The sequence below is a fragment of the Rhopalosiphum maidis genome, chromosome 1 (assembly GCF_003676215.2).
Source record: "Rhopalosiphum maidis isolate BTI-1 chromosome 1, ASM367621v3, whole genome shotgun sequence".
Classification (NCBI taxonomy): Eukaryota; Metazoa; Arthropoda; class Insecta; order Hemiptera; family Aphididae; genus Rhopalosiphum; species Rhopalosiphum maidis.
Window position 1 is genome coordinate 22,637,417 of NC_040877.1, and position 23,718 is coordinate 22,661,134.

At 25.4% G+C, this 23,718-nt stretch overlaps 1 protein-coding gene across 1 annotated transcript; it reads right to left on the bottom strand.

Moving 5' to 3' along the window:
- Window positions 1-4,531: 4,531 nt before the first annotated feature.
- Window positions 4,532-8,298, bottom strand: LOC113561306 (protein takeout-like). The gene is made up of 6 exons (XM_026967643.1): window positions 8,111-8,298; window positions 5,588-5,680; window positions 5,381-5,528; window positions 5,176-5,312; window positions 4,943-5,092; window positions 4,532-4,761 (listed from the first exon to the last, which is right to left on the bottom strand). Exons 1-6 carry the CDS (start codon window positions 8,193-8,195, stop codon window positions 4,610-4,612), a joined length of 765 nt encoding a protein of 254 aa, XP_026823444.1. The 5' UTR covers window positions 8,196-8,298; the 3' UTR covers window positions 4,532-4,609.
- Window positions 8,299-23,718: the final 15,420 nt, after the last annotated feature.

Sequence of the window (23,718 nt, forward strand, 5' to 3'; positions counted from 1 at the left end):
TACTGAACATAAAATGCAGAATATTAATTAGATATATTACTACATTAGTACCTACATTTTATAGTTATATACTTATTTCTAAATTAATATTTTGTTTATGTTTTTATTATTATTAATTTAAATAAAGATTATTATAACCTAGAACAATACTAATGAAAATAATTTATTGAACTTTTATTTATTATTAAATAATATAATTTATATTATAAATACAATATACAAGTATTAGTTAATTGGAATGTTTGTTAAATGTTAACCCTTGTTTATAATGATGTAGTGCGAATATCTTAGTGCAGTTTTATTTCATGTAATATACATGATTGATGGCCACCTTTTTACCATTATTTGCAAAAAAGTCAAACATGTGTAAATTAAAAAAAAATGACTACTCGTAGTTATGCCTTATATATTTGACCCTAGTTGAATCGAATTGCGAGTCACATCACGTGACTTTTACTAAATATACGTACTACTGCTGTTATATAATATGCAATGTTAGCACATGTCTATCATTATCCTATTTAAAATAAAATATGCAATCATTAAATTCAAATAAAAATATTAAAATTAAAAATGGGGAAAGTAAATAACCGGTTTGCTATAGAGTAGCTGGTATCGTTGCATATTAGAAATGTATCTAAATGATGATGGTCTATCAATTAATATTATTAAGTAATTTTTTATTTTTATGATATATTTATACTGCTATTACAGTATTTTATTTTTTTACTATTAGTAATAAGATAGCTAGAATTAATTTTTACGAAAAAATTTTCACATTTATTTTATTATAATAATATATATTTATATCATGTACAGACTTATTGTAGAACGGTTATGAATAGTTTTTTTGGTATAAATCGGTAATACTGTAATAGTTTAAAATTAAACTAATCTATAAACGTTTTAAAAATGTCATTGAAAATATAAAATATTGTAATATACGTAAAAGTTACTCGTTCCTACTATTCAAGAATACTATTTTTGAATTACAATAAAATAACTAAAATCGTAATTTTTCATTAAAATATCAAATTTTGTCCAAATTTACATTTCAAATGAGTATTAAAAAAATGTGTTTATATATTTTATATTTTTTTGTTTCAATATAAACTACTAACGAGGAACCCTGTGTCAGTTTTCAAGCCTCGGCTAAAAAAATGGAACATCTTGTACATTTTTGGATAGTTAGATACAAAATTTTTTTGTAATTTAGACAAATTTTATAATAAGTTAAACTTTAAACATTAAATAAAAAAATATTGCCAATGTATTTAAAATATTTTATGAGTACGCGTGGTCTTAATCATGAATATTTAAGTTAGTCAAAATTTAAACATCAGACGCCCATAAAAATATTTAATAAATTACGCTAATTTTTTTAAAATTTTTGTAAGCAAGACTTATAAACTCATTTTTACCATATGTATTACATTTTATAACTTAAGCTATATGAATATTAAAAAAATCTTTGAATTGAGGATTTCAGACTACAAAATGATAGCTAGGTAGAAGCAAAATAAATTAAAGAATCATACCTTATATCTCTTTATCAGGAAAAATATACTATGTGATTGATATTTTAATGTTGCGATCCTGCATAATTATTCTTTATTATGTATAGGTAATAACTAAATTAAAAATGATTTTCTTAAAGTTATTGTAAGACTAATATGTGCTTTAATTTCTAAAATTTTTAGGTTAACTAAAAAAAAAAATGTATTATTATTTTTTAGTTTTCTTTCAGTATACTGTTAGTCATTAATTCATTAAACTGATTGTTAAGGTAGGTTAGTAACTTTACAAGTTATACCTCTATGCAGATGTGCCGAAGTTACGAAGTCAGGGTCTATTTATTTCTTCTTATATTTTGAATTTTAATAATTTTAAATCATTGTTTAATTAAGATAATTTATCAAATAATTTGCACACAATTTCGATATATTGTCTAGTATACTTTTGGATATTATACTTTTTAATATTTCTTATGGCGCTATTTTAAAAGTTGTCTATATTGTGTAAAAATGACAAATTTTCAATAACTTTCAAAGTTTGTGTTTTAAGATTCTATTCACGATTGAGTTATATGTTTTCATTATCAACATTATTTTTTAATTATTAAAATGTTTTTGATTAGTTTTAGTTTCTTCGAAAAATAAATAAATATCTTTATAATCTATACCAAGAAAGAAAATATAATCATGACATTTAAATTATAAACAGTTAATATTTAAATATGCAATAGGCAATTAATAGTCTATGAGTGGGTAAAAAATGACGAAGATTCTATGTTTATTTTTGTTGTGAATATGTTATAATATTTGTTTACTTATTTACATGAATTAATTTATTTTTTAGTCTGAGTACAAGAACGAGGAAGTTAAATTTAACTTTTTCGTTTATTTTTAATGCTTTTAATAGTATGTTGTCCTTCTTCATTTGATCATGGTACGATTAAACTATTATAAAGTATGTAGAAGTTTGATTTATCACGCACCCTATGTATAATGTATATGTTGTGATGACTGTTTTAATACTGGCATTAAAACTCATTTAGGAATTTAGCTACCAGATATAATTGTGATACCATTGAATTTATTTAATTTATCATGTCTCGTATAATATAATTACAATCTATGCATTTTACTAATGAATCTCCAATTAGCTTGACCAATTAATAAAAAATATTATTATAATTAATTATAAAAAATTAAATTAGCCACGGCCAGTACTCAGTTGTATTAATTATTACTAAAAAGTACATGTTATATTCATTATAAGTTTTAGTTATACAGTGTATGCCTACTTATAGTACGAATTAAGTAAAGGCCAAGTGGCTGATGAGACTTTGCAAAATCACATATAAAAACAATGTGCTGCGAAAATGTTAATATTATTGAAATAATGTGCTCATTAACTAAATGTCAAAACATAGTAAATTATAAACCATGTATAGGTACGCGTTATACAAGTTATTCGATCAATCATCTATCATCTATTTACTTTACAATAAATAATTATGAAACTAAAATCATACAGTTTATAATAAGACTAGCAAAATATGTAAAATTAGATAATTACCTAAAATCGAAATCCTACTGATGATTTACAACGTTGAAAATTGTATTTACAAGAATCAACGCATTTTAATTCAGGATTAAAATGACGAATCCGAGATTCACCACAAGTGAATAATTTTGTTAAGTTATTCTTAACCTTCTTAGCTATAATAATTCAGGCATTTATGTCAAGTGTTGAAGTTTTTAACCGTTTTTATATTTATTTCATTACGTACGAATGAAAAATAAAAATGACAAAAACACATGCTATAGGTTTTTTATACTCATGTAGTAAATTGTTGACTTATTTAAATATCATATGGTAGTAAAAATAGATTATTATCAGTCTATCGTAGCACAATATATTGTAAAGAATGAAAAAACCTTAAAATATATATTGTATTAATTACTGAAAAAAATGTTAATTACCTATTAGGTTTTGTATAAGTAAACTCGGCAAACTTAAAAATAAATAAATATGATAAATTATAATTTTAAACGTGAATTTTAGAGAAGTAATATATTTAGTTAAATTCAACTTATTATTATTTTTTAAATACTGAAGTTTGCTATGCAGGTACATAATTGTAATTAAGACTCCGTGCGTATTGTTGTAGTTATAGTTGGATGAATTCTTCGATTGGAAACATACCGTAGGTATATAATATGTGCAGCTAATATTCGTATATGCTTATATTTTACAAAATCGCATCTGAATTTAACATAATATAATTATTGTAGCTATAAGCATGACCTCCACATAAAATAATATACAGTTTTAACATTTTAAATAATTAGCTTTGACAAATTAACAATTCCAATTATTATGATTAATTTTTTGATTACACACTATTTTATATGTTTAAAATATATTACACTATCTATATATTTGTATATACTTTATAATATATTTTAATTATTAGAAAAATAAATAGATTCATGTATTTATTAAGTATTTACTAACTAATTATGACAATATCCAATTAATCTAGAATTCCATTGACTTTAGATGTGATTTACATAATATTACTGTATGGGTATTGAATGCTGATTATTGAGTATTACTGTAATAGGTAAATACGAGTATCTACAAATGTGCTATACATAAATATTAAATTATTATTTTGGTGTATTTAGATAGCTATTGGTAAGTATATTGGATTTGTTTCATAACAAAATAATACGAATTCAGTGGTTTCTAGTTTTATCAATAGTGATGTATTGATATATTAGGTTGTAATATTTCGACGATTTTAATAATAAATATTGCATAACAATCTTAATTGTTATTATTATACTTCGTTTTTAAAACTTTATATTAAAACCAAAAATACGGTTTTAGCACAATGTTTAGCGTAATTGTAATATAATAATTTGTGATCAAAATAAAATAAAACAAATTATTATAAAAACGAGTTGATATACGTTTATTTTTTTTAACACTAACAGCAGGTAAAAAAAAAATACATATATAAAAATAATTTACCTATATATATGTATGTATATTTAATAAATTAATAATAAAACTAAGAATACTAATGGTATATTATCTATTCAATAAAAACTTGGTTATAAGGTACTCTAGAAAAGAATTGTTGTGCAACTCCAGAGAATGCGGCAGCCAAGGCGCTCTCAAAATTGGTTTGCAATTCAGCTAATATATCTCTCCAATTTTCGTTTAAGAATGTGTTCATATTGTTTCCTGCAACATTAAATATGATATTATAATCCCGTCTTGGATTACACACAGTTAATTTATTATATTGAATTAAACATTTTAACATATTCGAAATACATGATTCAAATAATATGTCAATATATGTATATTAAAAAAAAAAGTATTGTGAATACACAGAAATGTAGGTCGAAATAAATTCACTAACCAAGAGCTTTATCTCCTTTGAACAAATTGTCTAACTTCAAACGCATTTTGGTGGTAGTAAATGTTAATTTGATATCACTAACATCCGCATAGGTGATTCCGTTTTTTACTACGGGATTCAAATAAACGTTTATCTTGGCTTTGAGATTTTCTGTAAAATAATAAAATAAAGCATAAAATTAACAATTTAAATTTTAAGAACAAAAAAAAAAAAAGAAAACTATGTATGCATACCAAGGCTAATCTTGCAAAGGCCATCACCGGTGATTGGTAGAATGATAACTTTGCCTTTGATATCATAATTTCCATCGAGCGTAATCGGTTTTTCAAAATGCACGTCCAATGTAATATTATTTTTATTCAGATCAGCACTGAAATTACAGAAAGCATTCATTGGGTTGACTTATATATATATAAAAAAAAAGTTGTTTGTATTTACAAGATTTCATTAATTTTTACGGATCCAATGTTGGATATGTCTAAATCCCTAAAGTTGAGCTTGATGCTGACGGGTCCAGTACCTTGGTCTATTCCCAATGCCGTTATACGAAGCGGATCAATTGGGTACAATCCAAAACTAGGAACACCTAAAATGTATAAATAAATAAAAATGCTCAGGAACAAAACATATAATACGAATATTTACCTTTTACTAAATGAGGGATGGCTTTTCTCAGAGAATTCTTTATACATTCGTTTAACTTCGGGTCGCTTCTTTTACATTGCACAAAGTCTTTTGCTAAAATATAAATTAAAACATTTGGTTAATGTACATTGTACATAAACATACAATATGATATTATGTATTTTTTTATAAAAGTATGGAGTCATACAGAAAGGATATATTTTACATCATATTTAATTTTGCTATACTTGGACATACCATTTTCAAACTAAAAAAAGGTATCGATTAATTATAAATTGTAATGTTGAATATATTTTAGATATATATTCAATATTGGTTAAAGCGATTTTATTTAAAAAAAATATATATATTTTGTGTATCTTAAGGAAAATCGTAGACTTTCGTATTTGAGAAAAAAAGTTTGTTTATCTACAAAAACAATTATGTTTTAATTAATGGTTAATGTCATACCATATTCATTATTAATCAGTTAAAAAAATACAATACTGTGCAGGTATTCAATTTTAATGAACATATTATGTGAAATGGATTACAGATTTGGATTTACCTATACAAATTACAGGTATATAATATATATTATTTGGAGGCTAAGACAAAATGGACATAGTTAGTTTAAAAAATTACTTCAATTATGTCATTTAAAAAAAAAGTTCAATGTTCTTTTTTATTATAATTTTATGAAGAAGTATTTATTTATATTTATCTTAGGTGGGTGATTATTTAATCTTGAAAATGTAATAATATATTTCTAGTATTTTGTATTTAACTGTAGAGACTTTGACCTGGAGACCTTGAAGCAATACACCACAATTAAAGGGGCTGAACGTCACATATAAATGTATGTCAAGATTCAAAAATATCTCAATATTAGTAACCTTGAAATACAATCCCAAATCGCGGAAATAAAATAGAAACAAATAAGAATATTTAAAAAAGTATGATATGTTGATTATTTTAATAATAGTTAATAATATAATATTATGACGAAATCAATACGATTATACGAGAAAAATAATAAAATTAAATAAAAAAAGCTTAAGTTTTAATTTTAACAAACGATGTGGCGATAACATTTATTTTAGTTTGTTTTAATATATTTTGTTGGGGCCATAAAAAATAATAATTGTCAGATCGTTGTTTTTGTACAAAAAAATACTATTATTTGTCTGAATAAATTAAAATGATTTGGTTGAATTAACAATTTTACATTTATATAAATATAAATACTTATAATATGTAAGCATGGTAGAAATATAATCTAATTAATTTTTTATTTTAAATTAGGAAAAATGTTATAAATTCTATTATATTCATTTTTAAAAAATTCTATAACTTGTGATTTCATTTAACCTTGAAGAATTGTATAGGTATAATGTGACAAATCTAATGTAAAATTACGTTTTGTAGAGTTAGCTATCGTCGATATTTCACAAAAATATTTATGTATCTTAAATGACTAGGGAATTTTTAGATAATATAAATTTTAACCCGATCAAATTGAATTGTTCTCGGCTTAATCATATATTAAAATACAATATAACCTATAACACATATTAGTATTGTAAATACTTGTTTAACTCTCTTAATTTAGTGTGTATAATTCCGTTTTTCTGTAGTTGTGTTATGCATTAGTTAAATATGTGTATGTGGATATAATGTATGTTTAGTGAAAACAAACCTTATTTTTACTATGGATATATGAAAACATGTAACTTTTATTAGACTATAGTCTAGTTTATCTAACTGTGCTGTTTTTAACATTTTAAAAATATTTATTCTAAGCGTTTAGACAAGAATTTCATAATGATAATAATCGATTACTATTTCACACAAGCTTAGTGAACAAGATTATTTTTTGCGCAATTTATGTGCGTGTATAAAACTACGGTTCGCTTTAATTTCAAAGGAGTTGTTGTCCTATGATTTAGATTTTATAGCTGAAAAAATGTAAATGATCTTGAACATATATAACCCTTTCGAAAAAATATTTTGTAATCATTACTCAATCAAACACTTCTATATTTTGTAGTAACTATTATTATAATTACTATTATTTTAAACTTTATATATTCTAAAATATAATTAACAGTTTAAATTTCACTAGTTCTATATGTTTAAAAATTGATAGTAATTACAGTTGCACACACGTGAAATCTGTAATTGTATATTTGCAAGTATCATTGTAGACAGAAATGTAATAACTAAAATGTGATTTATTTCTGTATAAGTATAACCCATAAGCGTATCATTGAAATATTTGAATAAGATTAAAGTGTAATTATAGTCTTACAAAATAAAGAAAATATTTACGAGTAAAATAATTTAGAATATTATCTATTGAATAACATAAGGAAGTGTAGATGTTTTTTTTGGAGGTATCTAATAATATTTTTATCAAATCAAAATACATTTTTATTTTGAAATATTTTTTTTGAGTACTCCAAAAATCTTAATTACAATAATATATGAAAACTATTTCGATTTTCTGTTATTCGTATTAAAATTATGTTTGGCTATACTCACGCAATTTAACAGTGGCTGGGGCTGCTAAAGCGATCCCAACGACGCACACAAGACAGCATGCAATTTTGATGATATTGGCCGTCATATTGTGCGTGTGTGTTTGGCGAAGTCAAAGGAAATTTCTGAACGCTCAACAAGAGGGCTATGCTTGACACAGTGCCGGTTACACATTGACCAGTCGCGTGCGGTACGTCCATTTTATTGGATTCACAAAGGCATCGTCCCCTCTACCTTTTTTCCACTGTCCTCCATATTGCTACCATTCATCTACAAAGCTACCCAGAACATAGATTACCGGAAGGCAGCCAACATCGTTCGTGTGTGAACGAGTTTTTTTAGCCTTGTATGTAACCTGCTGAATTATTATTATTATTGTTCTTCTTCTTATTATTATTGCTATTATCATCATAATTTGCAGCCAAATAATAACGATTATAAAATAAAAATTCCCCAAATTCACAAAAATAAGCTATTATGTGTGATATTAAGGATAATTCCATTGATTGTTTCGAATTTTCTATCGAGTAATCCTAAGTCCTAATCATTACCAGTTGTGAACATGACACTCAGGTCAAGGTATATATGTACCTAGTTAGGCATGTTATTCAATAATTTTACACATTCGTTGAAATTTTCTTTGAAGAAGCTTATAGAAAAATAATACAAAAATCATTGAACGATCTAAGCCGGTTCTCGAGTATGTTTTAAAGAATAATATAGAAGATATTTTTCCAATGGTTTATTATGTAGAAATCTGCTAGACTATATAGAAAATTAATATTATATTATACATAATTGATAATCTTCAAGTTTTTAATCAATTTTTTTTATTTTTAGTCTTATTAAAATGTATTAGAAAAGGAAAAATTATTAAAGCATACATACAATTTTAGTTTTAATTTATTTAAAAAATAAAAAACCAAAATACTTAAATTACTTATACAAATATAATTTTTAAATTATTTTAATGTATTTAGATTTTATTGTTCACTATAAGATTAATTTTATAAAATTATAAGTTTATTTTGAATTCTCTTTTGATATATTTTGTAATTTCGGGTACTATTACTTTAAACTTGAGTAAAAAATTAGCTTAATTCAATTTTTATTACGATTAAAACATCTCTAAAATATTTATACATTTTTTTAATAACCTTTAAAATTCAAAATATTAATAAATGTATCAATTTTTCAAGTGTTTAATTTTCAGACTTAATTTTATAGCATAATATGTTATAAAACTTTTAGATTTTATTTGAATTCTATTAGTTGTTTCAAGTATTATTAACAAGGATGTATGGTTTGCAATTTAATTACAAGGTTACTCAAACATATTCATTGTTTATTAATATATTATTTAAAGAATATATTTTGCTTCAAGATTATTTTATCGAGAAATCAACATGTCAAAAAAAAAAAAAAACACTATAGGAAACCGAGTTTTGCTAAAAATGTATCGTTGAATACTTTACGATTAAATTATCTTTTATTAAATTTATTTAAAACTATTTAAGATATGCGTGGGTAGGAACAAGATAATGTGTTATACATTATAAGAAAATACATATGGAAAAAGTCACCCGTCGATTATACTGGTTTTAAACAATATTAATTCAATTTTAATTGGTGAGCAAAGGCAGAATTCAGTGTTTAACTCAAGTATACTATTTTATATTGGATACGGATATATGCGTGATATATTATAAACAATTACGTGAAACAATGCACATAGGTTATAACTATACAAGCATTAAATAAATATGACCCGGGTCAAAAGTGCACGCATTACTATATTATTACTAATAATATATATAATATTGTGTCATAAACTTGATATGTTGTCACGACTCTTCAATGTGAATCGGATATATCGATGGACGTATATGATGGAGCATATTTGATGCTCAGTTTTGTATAGAAATATCGTGTCAATAGAAAACGCCGCGGAGATTATAACATAATTATTTGCTGTTGCTTTTTTTTTTTGTCTACGAAAACAAACGTCAACGGTCACAAAATCCAATTCACAATTTAAAGGCGTGTGCGGAAAAAAAGCAGCCCTCGCATCAACCTAGCACTTGAAATTGTATGCGTGCAGTCGACCACATATTCTCGTGTACACACCCACTATAATACAGGCGTATGTACACGCGGTTCCTCGTGATCGGCGTGTAACCGTACACGGGAAAAACAAAACGGAATAAAATCTAAAACCTATAGTCGGAGCGGTCCGAAAACCATCCACAGTCTCCGAGAGGCACGCGCACCATGTACAAGTATCGTAGGTATAGATAATATCAGAATGCCGATATATTCGTAATTCGATTCTGCGGCAAGACCGAGATGATATGGGTGTATATACACCGCTCCGGAAGAGGAAAAGGCAAACATCGATTCATCAAACGTACCGTCGGCCAGTGTCGGTGCTCGCGGCGGATGTGTTGATGCTCGCAGTCGTGAGTCAGGTGTTATTGGCACATCGGCGATAAAAGTAACCGAACGCCGACGGCATACATATTAATAATATTATTATGTGTAGGTATATATATATATATATTTAATATTATATATATATACACTGCCATTCGCGACTGCCGGAGCGATTTCATAACAACGAATTCAGTGCACAAACTGGTAATGCCGTAGCAGCATGTATATTGTTACAAAAGCAAATAATATGTCGATATTAAACAAAAAAAAACAAACGCAAACATGTGATACAAATATTATAAATAAGGAACATTGTCCCTCGTCATAATATTATATGATTTTAAACGGAGCGTAAAGTTCATACACTATTGGGGTTATATTTATTAGTATTATGTCTACGTAATAGTGTCTATAATATACGCATCACGTATTTAAAATATATATAATGTGATATACCTACAAAAATGTGCTCTCGCGTATTTGTCCCCGCCAAAATATTTTTTCTACATAATATTTTTGAAACACGATGTCAGAAAACAATAACTATGTATTTTATAGAGATCCATTATATATTGTTTCGAATCGTAATGGGTATTTTATGGTTTGCTCAAACTCGAGATAAGATCTGCTATCCCTCGTCGAGAAAGATATTGGATCACGAATATGTCTTTTAAATTGCAAGAAACTGTTTATAGCAATAAAGAACGATGTCACCTGATGCTATTTATAACAAGTGTAAATACATCATGTATATTATTTATGTGTGTTCGTTCATCAAAGTAATGACTAATGAACAATATTAATGCCGTTACTGACTATAAGTATAAAAAAAAATAGCGTCTTACGAAATTCAGATGGAATTTCAGGCAAAAACATAGTCGTGTCAAAAATAAAAATTGTTGTTTTTTAAAAATATGAAATAATCCATTTACGTAAATACGTATATACGAGGACTAACACGGTGAAACACTCTATTATACATACATAATACATATTTATTATTTATACATAATGTATATTATTAACCGAGTGATCTATTTAATGTAAGACATTTATTATTTCATAAACTATATTAACATCTTTTTTACATTATTTTAAGTCGTTCTAAAACAACATTTTTCTGAAAACATTATATTTTTACTATTTTATATCGTTATTATTTTTGAAATTTTTACTTTTTCAATAATATATATTTTTGAATTCTTGTTCCAAAACAGAATATTTTTGACTTTCTTTGACATAACAAACGAGAATTAAGGACAATTAGTCTATGAGTTATAAGTACTTACAGTTTTGATAGGCGGAATGGAGTGGTACAAAAGTATCTATTGCTAAAAATGCTGGTCCTCTACTATGCTTATCAAATCTTTAAATTCTTATACACTAAAACTTACTCGTCCGAAATTTGATTTTTTTTGGTTTTATAGGCAAAAATACTCTATTTTGGAATATTATATTAAAAATGTTTTCATTCAAAAGATAAAAATACTTTAAAACCAATAACGATAAAAATATAATTTTTTTCGAAAAAATTATTAGTGTTTTACGTTAAACGGATCACCACGTACCTATGTATATATACATATATTAAATATAGATCTAAGTACTTATTACAAAACACGGCCGATTTAATCTGCCTGAAGATGATCGTGTATACTGAGAGTGTATATGTAATTGTACGTACCTATATATCTATACTACAGTCGATAAGCAAAATGTGAAAACATTATATGTTTATACCTAGCCATCTAGGTCCGAAAACTGCAATCATTATAAAAAAGTATTTCGTATATCTAAGGGTAGACGGGGCTGCAGATGAACGCATCCGTGACAAAAAGGTCCGTTTTAGTTGTTACTTATCATGATCAAATATATCGTTTCGTTTCGTATACCGTGTCTGATAGCAAGGGGGAGCCAACCATAGTGTGCAGCAGAAGCGAAAGTACACGCGCGGCGAGAAGTATCCGCTATTATCGGTGCGTATTCAGGCTGCTGGAGCGACACATCAGACACTGAAACGGAACGGTAAGATAAATAGTACCTATTTGTCACATTTAAATCAGATCGAAACATTACAGCAACGCCAGGGTTGATTATGTGTGGCGCGATTGTCGTGACCGATTAGAAATCCGCTGTTCCGGCGTGAGTCTATAATAGCTAATATTATTATATGGATGATAAATGATACCCCACCTTCGATAGACATTCGTATAACAATATCGATTATTGAATCGCAATTAGATACATACGTCTTGTTGTGTATAGGTGTTTTGAGCGCACATTAATTATTACGTCCCTTAGATCGGGGGCTGTGCGCGGCCGGTATGTATACGAACATTTTATCGCTTTTAATACAAATTCGATTATGTTCACGTCTCAGTAAACACAGACAGCTGACTGCACTGCGGCAGATGATAAAGGCGTAGTTATAATACATTAATATACATTGGCGTATTGACGTTCAACATATACATTACCTATATCAATAAATGTAAACGCAATAACAGTGTCTGAAAAACTACCAAGTCCGTCGAAATAATATGTGTTGACTGACTAAATAGTATAAATAGATAGTTCAATATGGGTATGGCCGGGCTCGTTGAAGTAAGTTCTTACTAACAACATATTTTATGTACACTAACTGGGATGCCCGAAATTATTAATCCTAATCTTTGTTGTCCTGAATTACGTATTCTGATGTAAAAACAAATTGCATTTATATTATTTTACCTGACACGATTAAACTAAGATAAACAATTATAAATGCGACCCGAAATCGTGATATAGTTCGTTATGGAGACTAAGCCAAAATATATCTAATTTAATTACAAATATTCTAATTATTAATTACATCAAAAGAGCGTCAAACACTGAGATTTTTAAAAATTAAATTTCAAATATTTTTAGATAAGCTTATACATACATACAAGTTAAAATATATATGAATACGTATTTTGTAAGTGTTCCCGTTGTAATTACGAAGTTTCCTCTATTTATTATGTTATAAAAGACAATGTGTGTGATGTGGTTGTGTAACAATAGTAAAAACAAATGCTGTATTTTAAAATTGTTTATTTTCGCGGGCCGAGGTATACATAAACCGATTAGCTCATGAGGTTATTATATTTAAACCAAAGGACACCGAGCGTTTTGCCAATCTGCCACAAGTTGATTGCTCATTTCAGTCGGATTTGTCGACAAAATGAAGTACCACTGAAGCCGCATTTCAGTGAACTAAACTATACTAAAACCAAAATACACCGTATTCCGCATCATTTTTTTTCCAGGAAAATTCGAGTATACAGCTAGTTATGAAATTGGTTTTGTCCAAATAAAACCCATTATTATACCACAATAACTAAATTTATAAAGAACAACTTTATTTATGATGTACCGGTTTTACTTCGTTTATAGCTAATTTTATTGATTTAAAAAAATGGTAGATAAGTGAGTACCGCTCTGCTGTACATTAGGTGTCAAGCAGGTCACTTATTATAGGTCTGTGTCTGTCGAATTCAATGATATATCACTTTATGCGAAAAATGGTTTTGAGCGGAAACGGTCCAACGGACTATATCACCAAATTATATGTTTTTTATAATATAGTTATAAAGGTAATTTATTTTACTTTTAGTATTTAAGTGATATTTTTTTCCGAATTAAATATCACATTATTTATTATATTAACAGTATTTAATTCTTATAATAATAAATATTTATACAATATCAATGTATATAATACGAAATTTAATAACAACATTCTGTAAATATCGTAAAACAAAAAAAATAGATTAATATAGTAGCTATAAATAGATAACATTTTAAAATAAATAAAAAATGTTATAAATGTATAATAAAATTCATAATTATATAAAATATATAAAAGTTTAAGCTCCGATGAATAATTTTTTTAAATTATTACAAAATAATAAACCTGTTTTTATTTATCGTTTAAATAAGTAATCTCGTATATAAAAAAAAATGTGTACCTCATTATTTTTAATATTTTTATACAGATATAAAAATATATTTGGTGGGATCTTGAGTTAAATATAAGAATTTTGACCCAGTGAAAATTTCTTTATCAATATTTATAGAACAAAAACTAAAAAACATTGAAAATTTCTCATACTTACAAATAACTCAAAAACAATTCAACATTTTTATGAATTTTATGATATAATGAAAATTATATAAATATTTGGTGAAAATTTTAAAGTATATATTTTTATTTTTATTTGAAATATAATAAGATATCAAAAATTGTTTGAAAAGAAATAATTACTTTACAGAATGAATATTGAATGTCGTAAACATTTGAAAATGAAATGCTCATAGAAAATTAATTTGGCCTTTCTGTAAGATTTGTTTTTACATAATATTATAGGTGGACGACTAGTAAAGAACTTAAATAAAATAAAGTTTTTAAATCTAAGGTATAAAAAGTTTTTTTTCTTATCAATTTTCAAGTACAAAATAATTTACTAATTAGTAATTTTTGTGAATTTTGTTGAATATCTTTAAAAACTTAAAAAAAAAAAAAAATTGTAATAGAATTTTGATATTTTTTAACTGAGAAATTAACAATTTACGAGAAGCCTTATATTAAATGTTGAAGCATTTCTACCCTTAAAATGGTTTTTAATCGATATTTATAAAAAAAACTTAAAAAATCTGAAAATTTCTCATGAAGTCATGACTATAAATAGCTCAAAAATAGTTAAAATTTTGTAGGTAGAAAACAATAACAGGAACATTTAATGTAAACTGTGGTCTTTTTGTTTTCAGTTATATAAAAATAAACAAAACCGTTTGAGTAGAAAATTAAATTTGTTTAAAAATTCCCGTTTTTCCTTATTTTTTTGTTTGTTTTTTCCAACTATAAAAATAAATTTTGGGAATTTTTAAGTTTAACCTCTCGAAAATACAAACTAGATATAATTTTATACCGTTATGGTCATTTTTAAAAATCGAAGAATATTATCGATAACTTGCCGTGTACTCGTACACACATAGACACACAACAAATTTATCAAAAAAATCTCAAGGCTTAATAAATATTATCGAATTAATAATAAAATGTACGTATTGATAAAAATAAAAACTATACCACACAGACAATTGTGTCATTTGTTTATGATAAACATTTAGTCATTCCATTATAAATAATTATTGAACGATATGCTGGTCTGTACAAACTTTGGTATATGCTACATTAGAATTTATTACGCAGCATTGTTATTAATATAAAATAATAAAATATTATAACATCTATTGCCCATTTAATTTAACTTTTTTTTTCATATTTTTGTTTTTGCAATGTCAAACATTCAAAGCAGTCAAAGTTAAATAAAACAAATTGAGTCTGTTTAGTTAAGGCCATTAAGTCAAATATAATAGGTCATTTAACAAGACAATTTTAAAACAACTGTAGAGTTAACTGCGTTTTATGCAAACTCAAATAAGTAGAGTATTGACAAAGACTAAAATGCGTAAATTTAAACTACTATAAACTGTTAGTAAACAGTTTGCGTTAAACAATTAAATACATCACCATGTAACTGTACATACCGCATGCCGATCAACGTTATCCAATTATAATACCTGGCGAGTGAAATTCTTCAACGTCTATTATGTTGCCCGATAGTAAGAAGTTTAGGTGGTTAGTTACATTTAAATTGGTCTTAGTAATATTTTTCATGATGTTTCGGGCTAAAAATCAAATGTTTTAGAAATATCTAGTATCCAATTATAGCAATTAAAAAAATTATATTAGAATATTTTAGGAACACGACAACACGCATTACTCGTACATGTATCGATGTATCTAAAAATCTAAAACTAGTTTTCCGACAATTCAATATTTATAGGGTAAACTTTTGTGTTATGACAACCACGAAGGCTTTTTGAAGGGATTAAAAACGTTTCTAATTTCAAGTTTCTATTTTGATTAGAATATTAATTTTAATATTATACATATACATGATATGTATTGAGTGTGCAATTTATAAATTTTAAAATTGGTCATACACTATACATATTATACCTATACAATTGGCAACTCTTCTCGTTGAAAATGACGTGTGACCAATGATATGAGTATGCTTAATGTAAATAACTATAATATAATTTTTGATAATATTCATTGGTAAGTAATTAAACTACTAACTTCCATATTAAAAGAAAACATGAGCGATTTATTTACAAGGCTAAATAAAATAATTCAAGTTGAATTTCGTAATAGAAAATCATAATCGACGAATCTATTCTGTTATATATTGTTATGGAGAAAATATTTTATGTATAATTTATGTTGTAATAGTATGCCAGAGATTTTAAAAGCTTTAAAAGAAACTAAACTTCAAATATTTGTCATACATGAAAACATTAAATCTAATACTAGAGACCTATTTTGTCACGTGTAAACAATTTTAAGTCTGCTAATGTTTATTAGTGCTGCAGTTGTGCTACTAATTTTGAAATATTTAGTCAATTTCCTAACATATTCGCTTATGAGATGTTTTAATATTCTGCTATGAACATTTTTTATACAATTTATGAGCTGCAAATTAGTCTTTATAATTCTTTAGAGCAGTAGTCTTCAACCTTTTTGGACTCGCGACCCACTTTTTTAGACCTACATTTTTCGCCACCCATGTAAGCTTTGTAAAAAAGCTAAAATTGCTTAATGCTTTGTATTTATATTATTAAAACTGAATACAATACAAACTTTTTTTAATTGTATTTTCATTTATTAATTTTCCGAGTTTAATAATTAAAAAAATATTTTTTTACCTTTTATAATTTTATAAATTTAATTTTTATTTTAAATATCATGACCCAATTTTAAAGTTTACGCGACCTAAAAATATGGGTGGTGACTCGCGACCCACTGGTTGAAGACCACTGCTTTAGTGCATTATTTTTTTATTTCAAAATAGATATGTGTTTACCACTTATAATATTTTAAAATTGACTGGCATAAAATATATTATTCAGTTATCATTGACTAATGGTTAATAAAAATTTTCATTTCGATTTTTTTTTAAAAGTACACAACTCTGGTGTAAAAACTCTTAAACTGTAGAACAATTTATTATGTTTATTCAATAAAAAGAAAAATTTTAACGATAAAAAATATTTTTTAAGTAAGACAACAATGATTATTTGTTGTCAGTTCTAAGCTTTTAATTGTGAAGGAAATTTATGTATTGACGACTAATTCTTGAGAGAATATTTTGAATACAATTAATTTTAAAATTTTGTAAATTGGATATTTAATACATATAAAGTATATATTCTATATTATTGTTTATACAGGTAATATTATATATACATACATGGTATTTGGTGCACAATAATTGGAATACCTATGTTTATTTGTCAGGTAAAAAAAGGAAAAATGAAAATTGTGGTATACTCATGTCATTACCCACATAAATATATTAACATAACCCAACCATTTTAACTCTCAATTAATTTAATCTGAGTCCTAATGAATTCTGTAGTATGTAGTTCAATTAAATATGAATAAGTAAATTAACAAAAACAATATCGTTATTTTATTATTTTTGAATGTATTAATAAATAGATAATATACATTTTTAGATTGGTCAGATGTCGAAAATAATAAGTACCAGGAATGTAATAAAAATAAAAATTTCTATTTTGGATTAAAATATGCGTATAATTGGTATGAGTGTAAATAGGAAGATTTATGAGAGTTTAGCCATTCTCGAGTTATTTAAACTTTAAAGGCTTACAAAATATATATTTTAGTCAATATAGACTTTAAAATTCAGTTATAAATATATTGTTATCATAAGAATAGGACATATTTTTAATTTATAACTTTTATTATGTTTGACTTATATTGCAAAATTAAAATTCTGTGAATAATTTTTGGACTTTATTACTTATATTATATTAATAGCCACTGAAATGATTGTACGAGTTTGAAGAATTACAAATGGTATTTCTTTAAAACTTTATATTAATAAATACAGAGTAAATATTATAAATAAATAAATATTTATATATTTATTTGCCTTCCAGCAAATTCAATGAATTAATATGGGTATACAAATTATTCATAAGGAAACGTTATACGTAGTAAAATAATCAAGACATGGTTGATTCCAGAAATAATTGAGGTATTATAAATTTCATTTTAAATATAAGTTATAAGAGTTATAACTAAAATCTTAAGAAAAAAAACATAGTATAATAATTCGATATGCCATGATGTTCTATATTATTTGTCTTTTAAACTAATTAATAAACCCTTATAAACTGACTTTATTTTTCATAGGCATTTTTTAAGCATTTACCAATTATAAAAACTTGTTTGTATAGTTTAAAATAACAAAAAATAAATACCGTTTTAAAAATATTATGTATCATATTAAATTTAATACAACTAAAAAGTCCATACGAGATAGCCTTGATTTTTTTTTTAATTATTAATTTTTTTCTGAATGATTTTATTTTAAAATTCACTTCCCCTAGTCAATTATGGTCAACTGCATGGCTGCATGGACATGGAACATGTTTTTATTTTATCATAATATATCATATCGTATGAGAAGCAAGGATAACAAATCTTGGTGCAGTGTCCTTTTATTTCCATTGGTATTATATTATATATTACTTATATATTCTCGAGTTTATTATTAGAAACTACAATAATTGAATGATTAAATAATTTACCTACAAAGAACATTCAACGTGTACATCGTATATATATATATATAAACTATGAAATTTACAGATCAAATATAAATAGGTTTGAACACATATTTAATAATGTTATCATTATCAATAAAACTAATTTTGTTGTTTTGAATGTTTATGAAAAAAGTGTAGCATGTAGTATCGTATATTTATTGTTTATGCGTTAAAAAAATGTAAAAAATAAAAAGTAAATGAATAAAATTTATATTTTATTCATTTATTGAAATTGTATTGATTGCTTTAGAGTAAAATAAAAATTTAAATTACTTGGCTTACAAAAAATAATATTTTATAATGCTATTAAGTACGTACGCAGTTAGTTTTAGTTCAAACAATATCTTAAAGCAAATAAAAATAAATACACACACCTTTAGGAGACGTGTAAATAATAATATTATTGCCAACGTAAATGAACACAATTTTTGTACGTTAAAATGTCTATACAATGTTTTATGTATATAATAAGATTTGTACAATAATAATACGGGCAAATCTCATGAAAATCAGTTATAATTTACGCGGCACTTAATATTCGACCTTGAAAAATGATCTACGTTGGAATAAAATACATGGTATTATAGTGAATAAATATAATTTAATTGTGCATGACGGCGGATTGTGGATATAATTTGTGTACATAACTACCTATAATATGTAATATTCGTTTTAAAAATAATGTAGCATTGTTTTTAGTACACTAGTTTATCCAAATTTCTCGTAAAATCATTAATTGTTATAATCATAAATATTTATCACTATAATAGGTAGGTATGTGGTCACAGACAAAATTACATTTTTTGTCACTTGAATGTAATAATATCTAAACATTAAAATAATTAAGAACACGCAATTAGGCAAATAAACACAATATTGTTTTGTATATCGTTCTTGTATAAATTATTATGTGATTAATAAACAAAGGACTTTATGTCTTTATACATATTTACGATAAAAGTTTCATGTTTCCGACGTTTCGTTATTCGCAATATTATTTTTAATATAGATCGACCGTACCTATAGGTAGGTATATAAAATATTATTATGTGATTAGTGATTGATATAAATTTAATATTAAGATAGAATAAATTACCATTTATACATATATTTACTGTTATAAAATATTTTAATATGATAGCTGTTTTACAAAGTTAAAAGATTCAGAATATTTTTAATTGCACTTTGCTTCACTTATTGATCGTCATTTGTCTTTTTTGTCTATGCATTTTTCAAGAATCAAGATAGAACTACACGTTTTAATTACGTACAGAGCTTATTTACAAGGTACTGTTGTGCTGCATTGAACGCGTAGGTTTAACTATCGTCCGAAGAGTTATCCAAGAAAAAAAAAGCCCACATTGTAAATTCAATAAAAGATCGGACCTACATCTAAAATAATTAAAAAATAAGTGTTATTTTGTAATTTTATATGTAGTTTGTGTGAGTACAAATCGTGTTTATTGTATAAAAAATAATATTGTTAACTAATAAAGCATTATAGCTTCTTTGACGATGTATTAAAGAGAGAGACCGGAGAATAAATAAAATCAATATTGAATTCTAGGTGAATAATATTGGCAATTTCAAAGTACAAAGTTTGCACCATGAAAAATATTCGACATATCCCTTTTAAAATAATATAAATAATTCTTAGTAAATAAATTTGTTAAAAATAATTCTATTCAGAGGTAGAATACTGTTAAAACGCATTTGTCCAAGAGAGTATAATATCTCACGTTGAATGACTACAATGATTCCATTTATAATATCTTATTGAGCTTTTTTACAACTATTTAAATTGAGTTCAATACTCAAATAATTAAACCGATCAATATTCAAACAGATTGGTTTTATTATTATTATTTTAGAAAAAAACATAACTATTTAGAAGGCCTTGCAAAAACAAAATAATTGCCGTGGGCCTAGGAATCGTTTGGGTCTACAGAAATAGTGAACACAAGGCAGACTGCCACGATATTTTAAATCAATTATGTATTAAATAATCTAAAATAATGCATAATATAACATAATATCAATAACTTTCTCACCGTTCTCATGTTTATTAATATTAGTAATAATTTAAATATTATTAATATTTTTATATAGTGTTTGGTATCGTAACGATGTTTAATAATATTATGGAAAATGTAAATTGATAAAATCTAAGTGTTTAGTAATAATTATGTTTAGTAATTAGTAGCCTTGATTATTATTTTTATTAAAAAATAATCAAAAACGTGTTAGAAAATACGATTTATATTTTAAAAATTTACAGAATCACTAGCCATGTAGCTGGCAAGTTATATGTATTTTATTTTAATTTCCAGGAAATATTATATTTATAGTATTATTTTATATAGCTATATATATATATTTTATCACGTTAACTATTTGATTAAAATCAAATTTATTATTGTTATTTAGCCAGGGGTGGCCAACCTTCGGCTCGTGGTTTATTCTTGTAAATCTTGTTAGACGCATATTTTTACTACTTTAGAAATATATATGTGAAAATTAAATTATTGAATTAGAATATTCCTTTTATATACACAATTTATAACATTTTTAAGACATCAGTACATTTATTGATGTTTAATTATTTACAATAATAATCGAGGCTAATGTATTTTTTCTGAACGCTTAAAGTAATTGACGATATCACAAACGATTTTTTTATTGGCTCTTAATTCTTACGTATTTCTTATTCTAGGTTCACGAGTGCTCTTGATGGCCACCTCCGTTTTATAAAATAATATTATTATAGTATTTTATTCTTTCAGTGGTTTTATATTTTCACGTTAGAATAATTGTTTATACTTTAAAGTTAAGGTTGGTTAAACAGTTAGTCTTTTTTAATCAAGTTTCGTAGTATTGTACATCATTACAATAAAATATTACAAATTTACATCATAACAATATTTTTTGTATTACAGCGTTTTTATGTAATAGCCTATCTATCCACATTTTGACCTGTGTAAATGTGTAATTATTCGTAATGAATTTCCGGTTTTATTCAGTGGTAGAGTAGCTGACTTGAGTCGTTGACCACGGTTCACAATATCCGGTATCTTGCTAGCTGCTACCTCACGTGGACTTACCTTTTTAAATAGGTACTATTGGAGTAGAACAATGTCATGGTCTTGTGTTTACTTTTATTTGAAAGTTGTATAACATCATTATAGTAGTATGATGTATAATATACTAATATACATTTTATGGCTCTTTCTGACCGAGTGCCGTGGACAACACTCAACAATGTATTTTTATTTCTATTAAACTATATAATTATTGTTTTTATCGAAAAATAGATCAAACTAAATGATATCATGATTTAATGAATGCTAATTAATTATTCATATCTTACTACTTACCATCGATTTAAACATAAAAGTAAAAAATTTAGTACAAGTTATAACTGAAACTTAATAAAACAAGAAATTAATTTAATGAAATCATCTTTCTGTTGTGTTCAAAATACTTCAAAGTGATTTTAAAATAAATATATTGTAAGCCATCTACAGTCAAATTTGAAAGGTCAGGGATTATTTAATAATTTTAAGAAGAATAAACATAAAAATTATAATTATTTAATTTTAAATCGATTCAGAAAATGGCGGAATTGTATAAAAATATGTGTCGATATAATATATAAAAAAATATATAAGTATACACGTATAAAATAAAAATAAGTTAATATGAGTCCTATGTATTAATCAATTAAGATAATTTTTGAAGTTGTGTCTTTGAAAAATTGTATACTGATTAATAACATTAGGTAGTACCGAAATACATAAAGTCATATATGCGGAAATTCATTATTTTTTCAACGGTGACTAATATTTTTAGGAGTTTCACCCCTCCCCCTGACCAAACTACAAACCTAAAAAAATGCTTACAGTTCGTATAACACGTTAAGTTTATCGTGGATAAAAGACAAAAATCTGTGGTAATTAATAACCTTAAATATTAACCTAAAAAATGCGATAAAATATGCTATTGTAGAATGTGGATTGTGGTATACATTCATATTTATTATTTTAATAGTTAAACTATACTATCTATGCATTTAAGATTTAATAAAATAAATTATCATAATATTTGTACAAATAAATTAGACTTGTTAGTTTTTAAATGTACGAAATTTAAATGCGAATATAATTCAACAATAATTATTAATAATTATATTTTTGTCGTGGAAGGGAGGAATAATGAAATATTTGAGGGATTTACCCAAAAAGTTCATCCATTCCTACCTATGTAAAGTCACGTTATAAGTTACACGCTCACATTTCCATAACTGTACATATTTAAACTTATCTGGTGGCAGGTGGGTGCTGTCATGCAGGAGTTAGTGATATCAGTGATAATCACCATGTTCTCTATGATCTCACTATAATATTATAGTATAATCTGTATTATAAAATCGGCCCAATCAAAAAAAAAAAAAA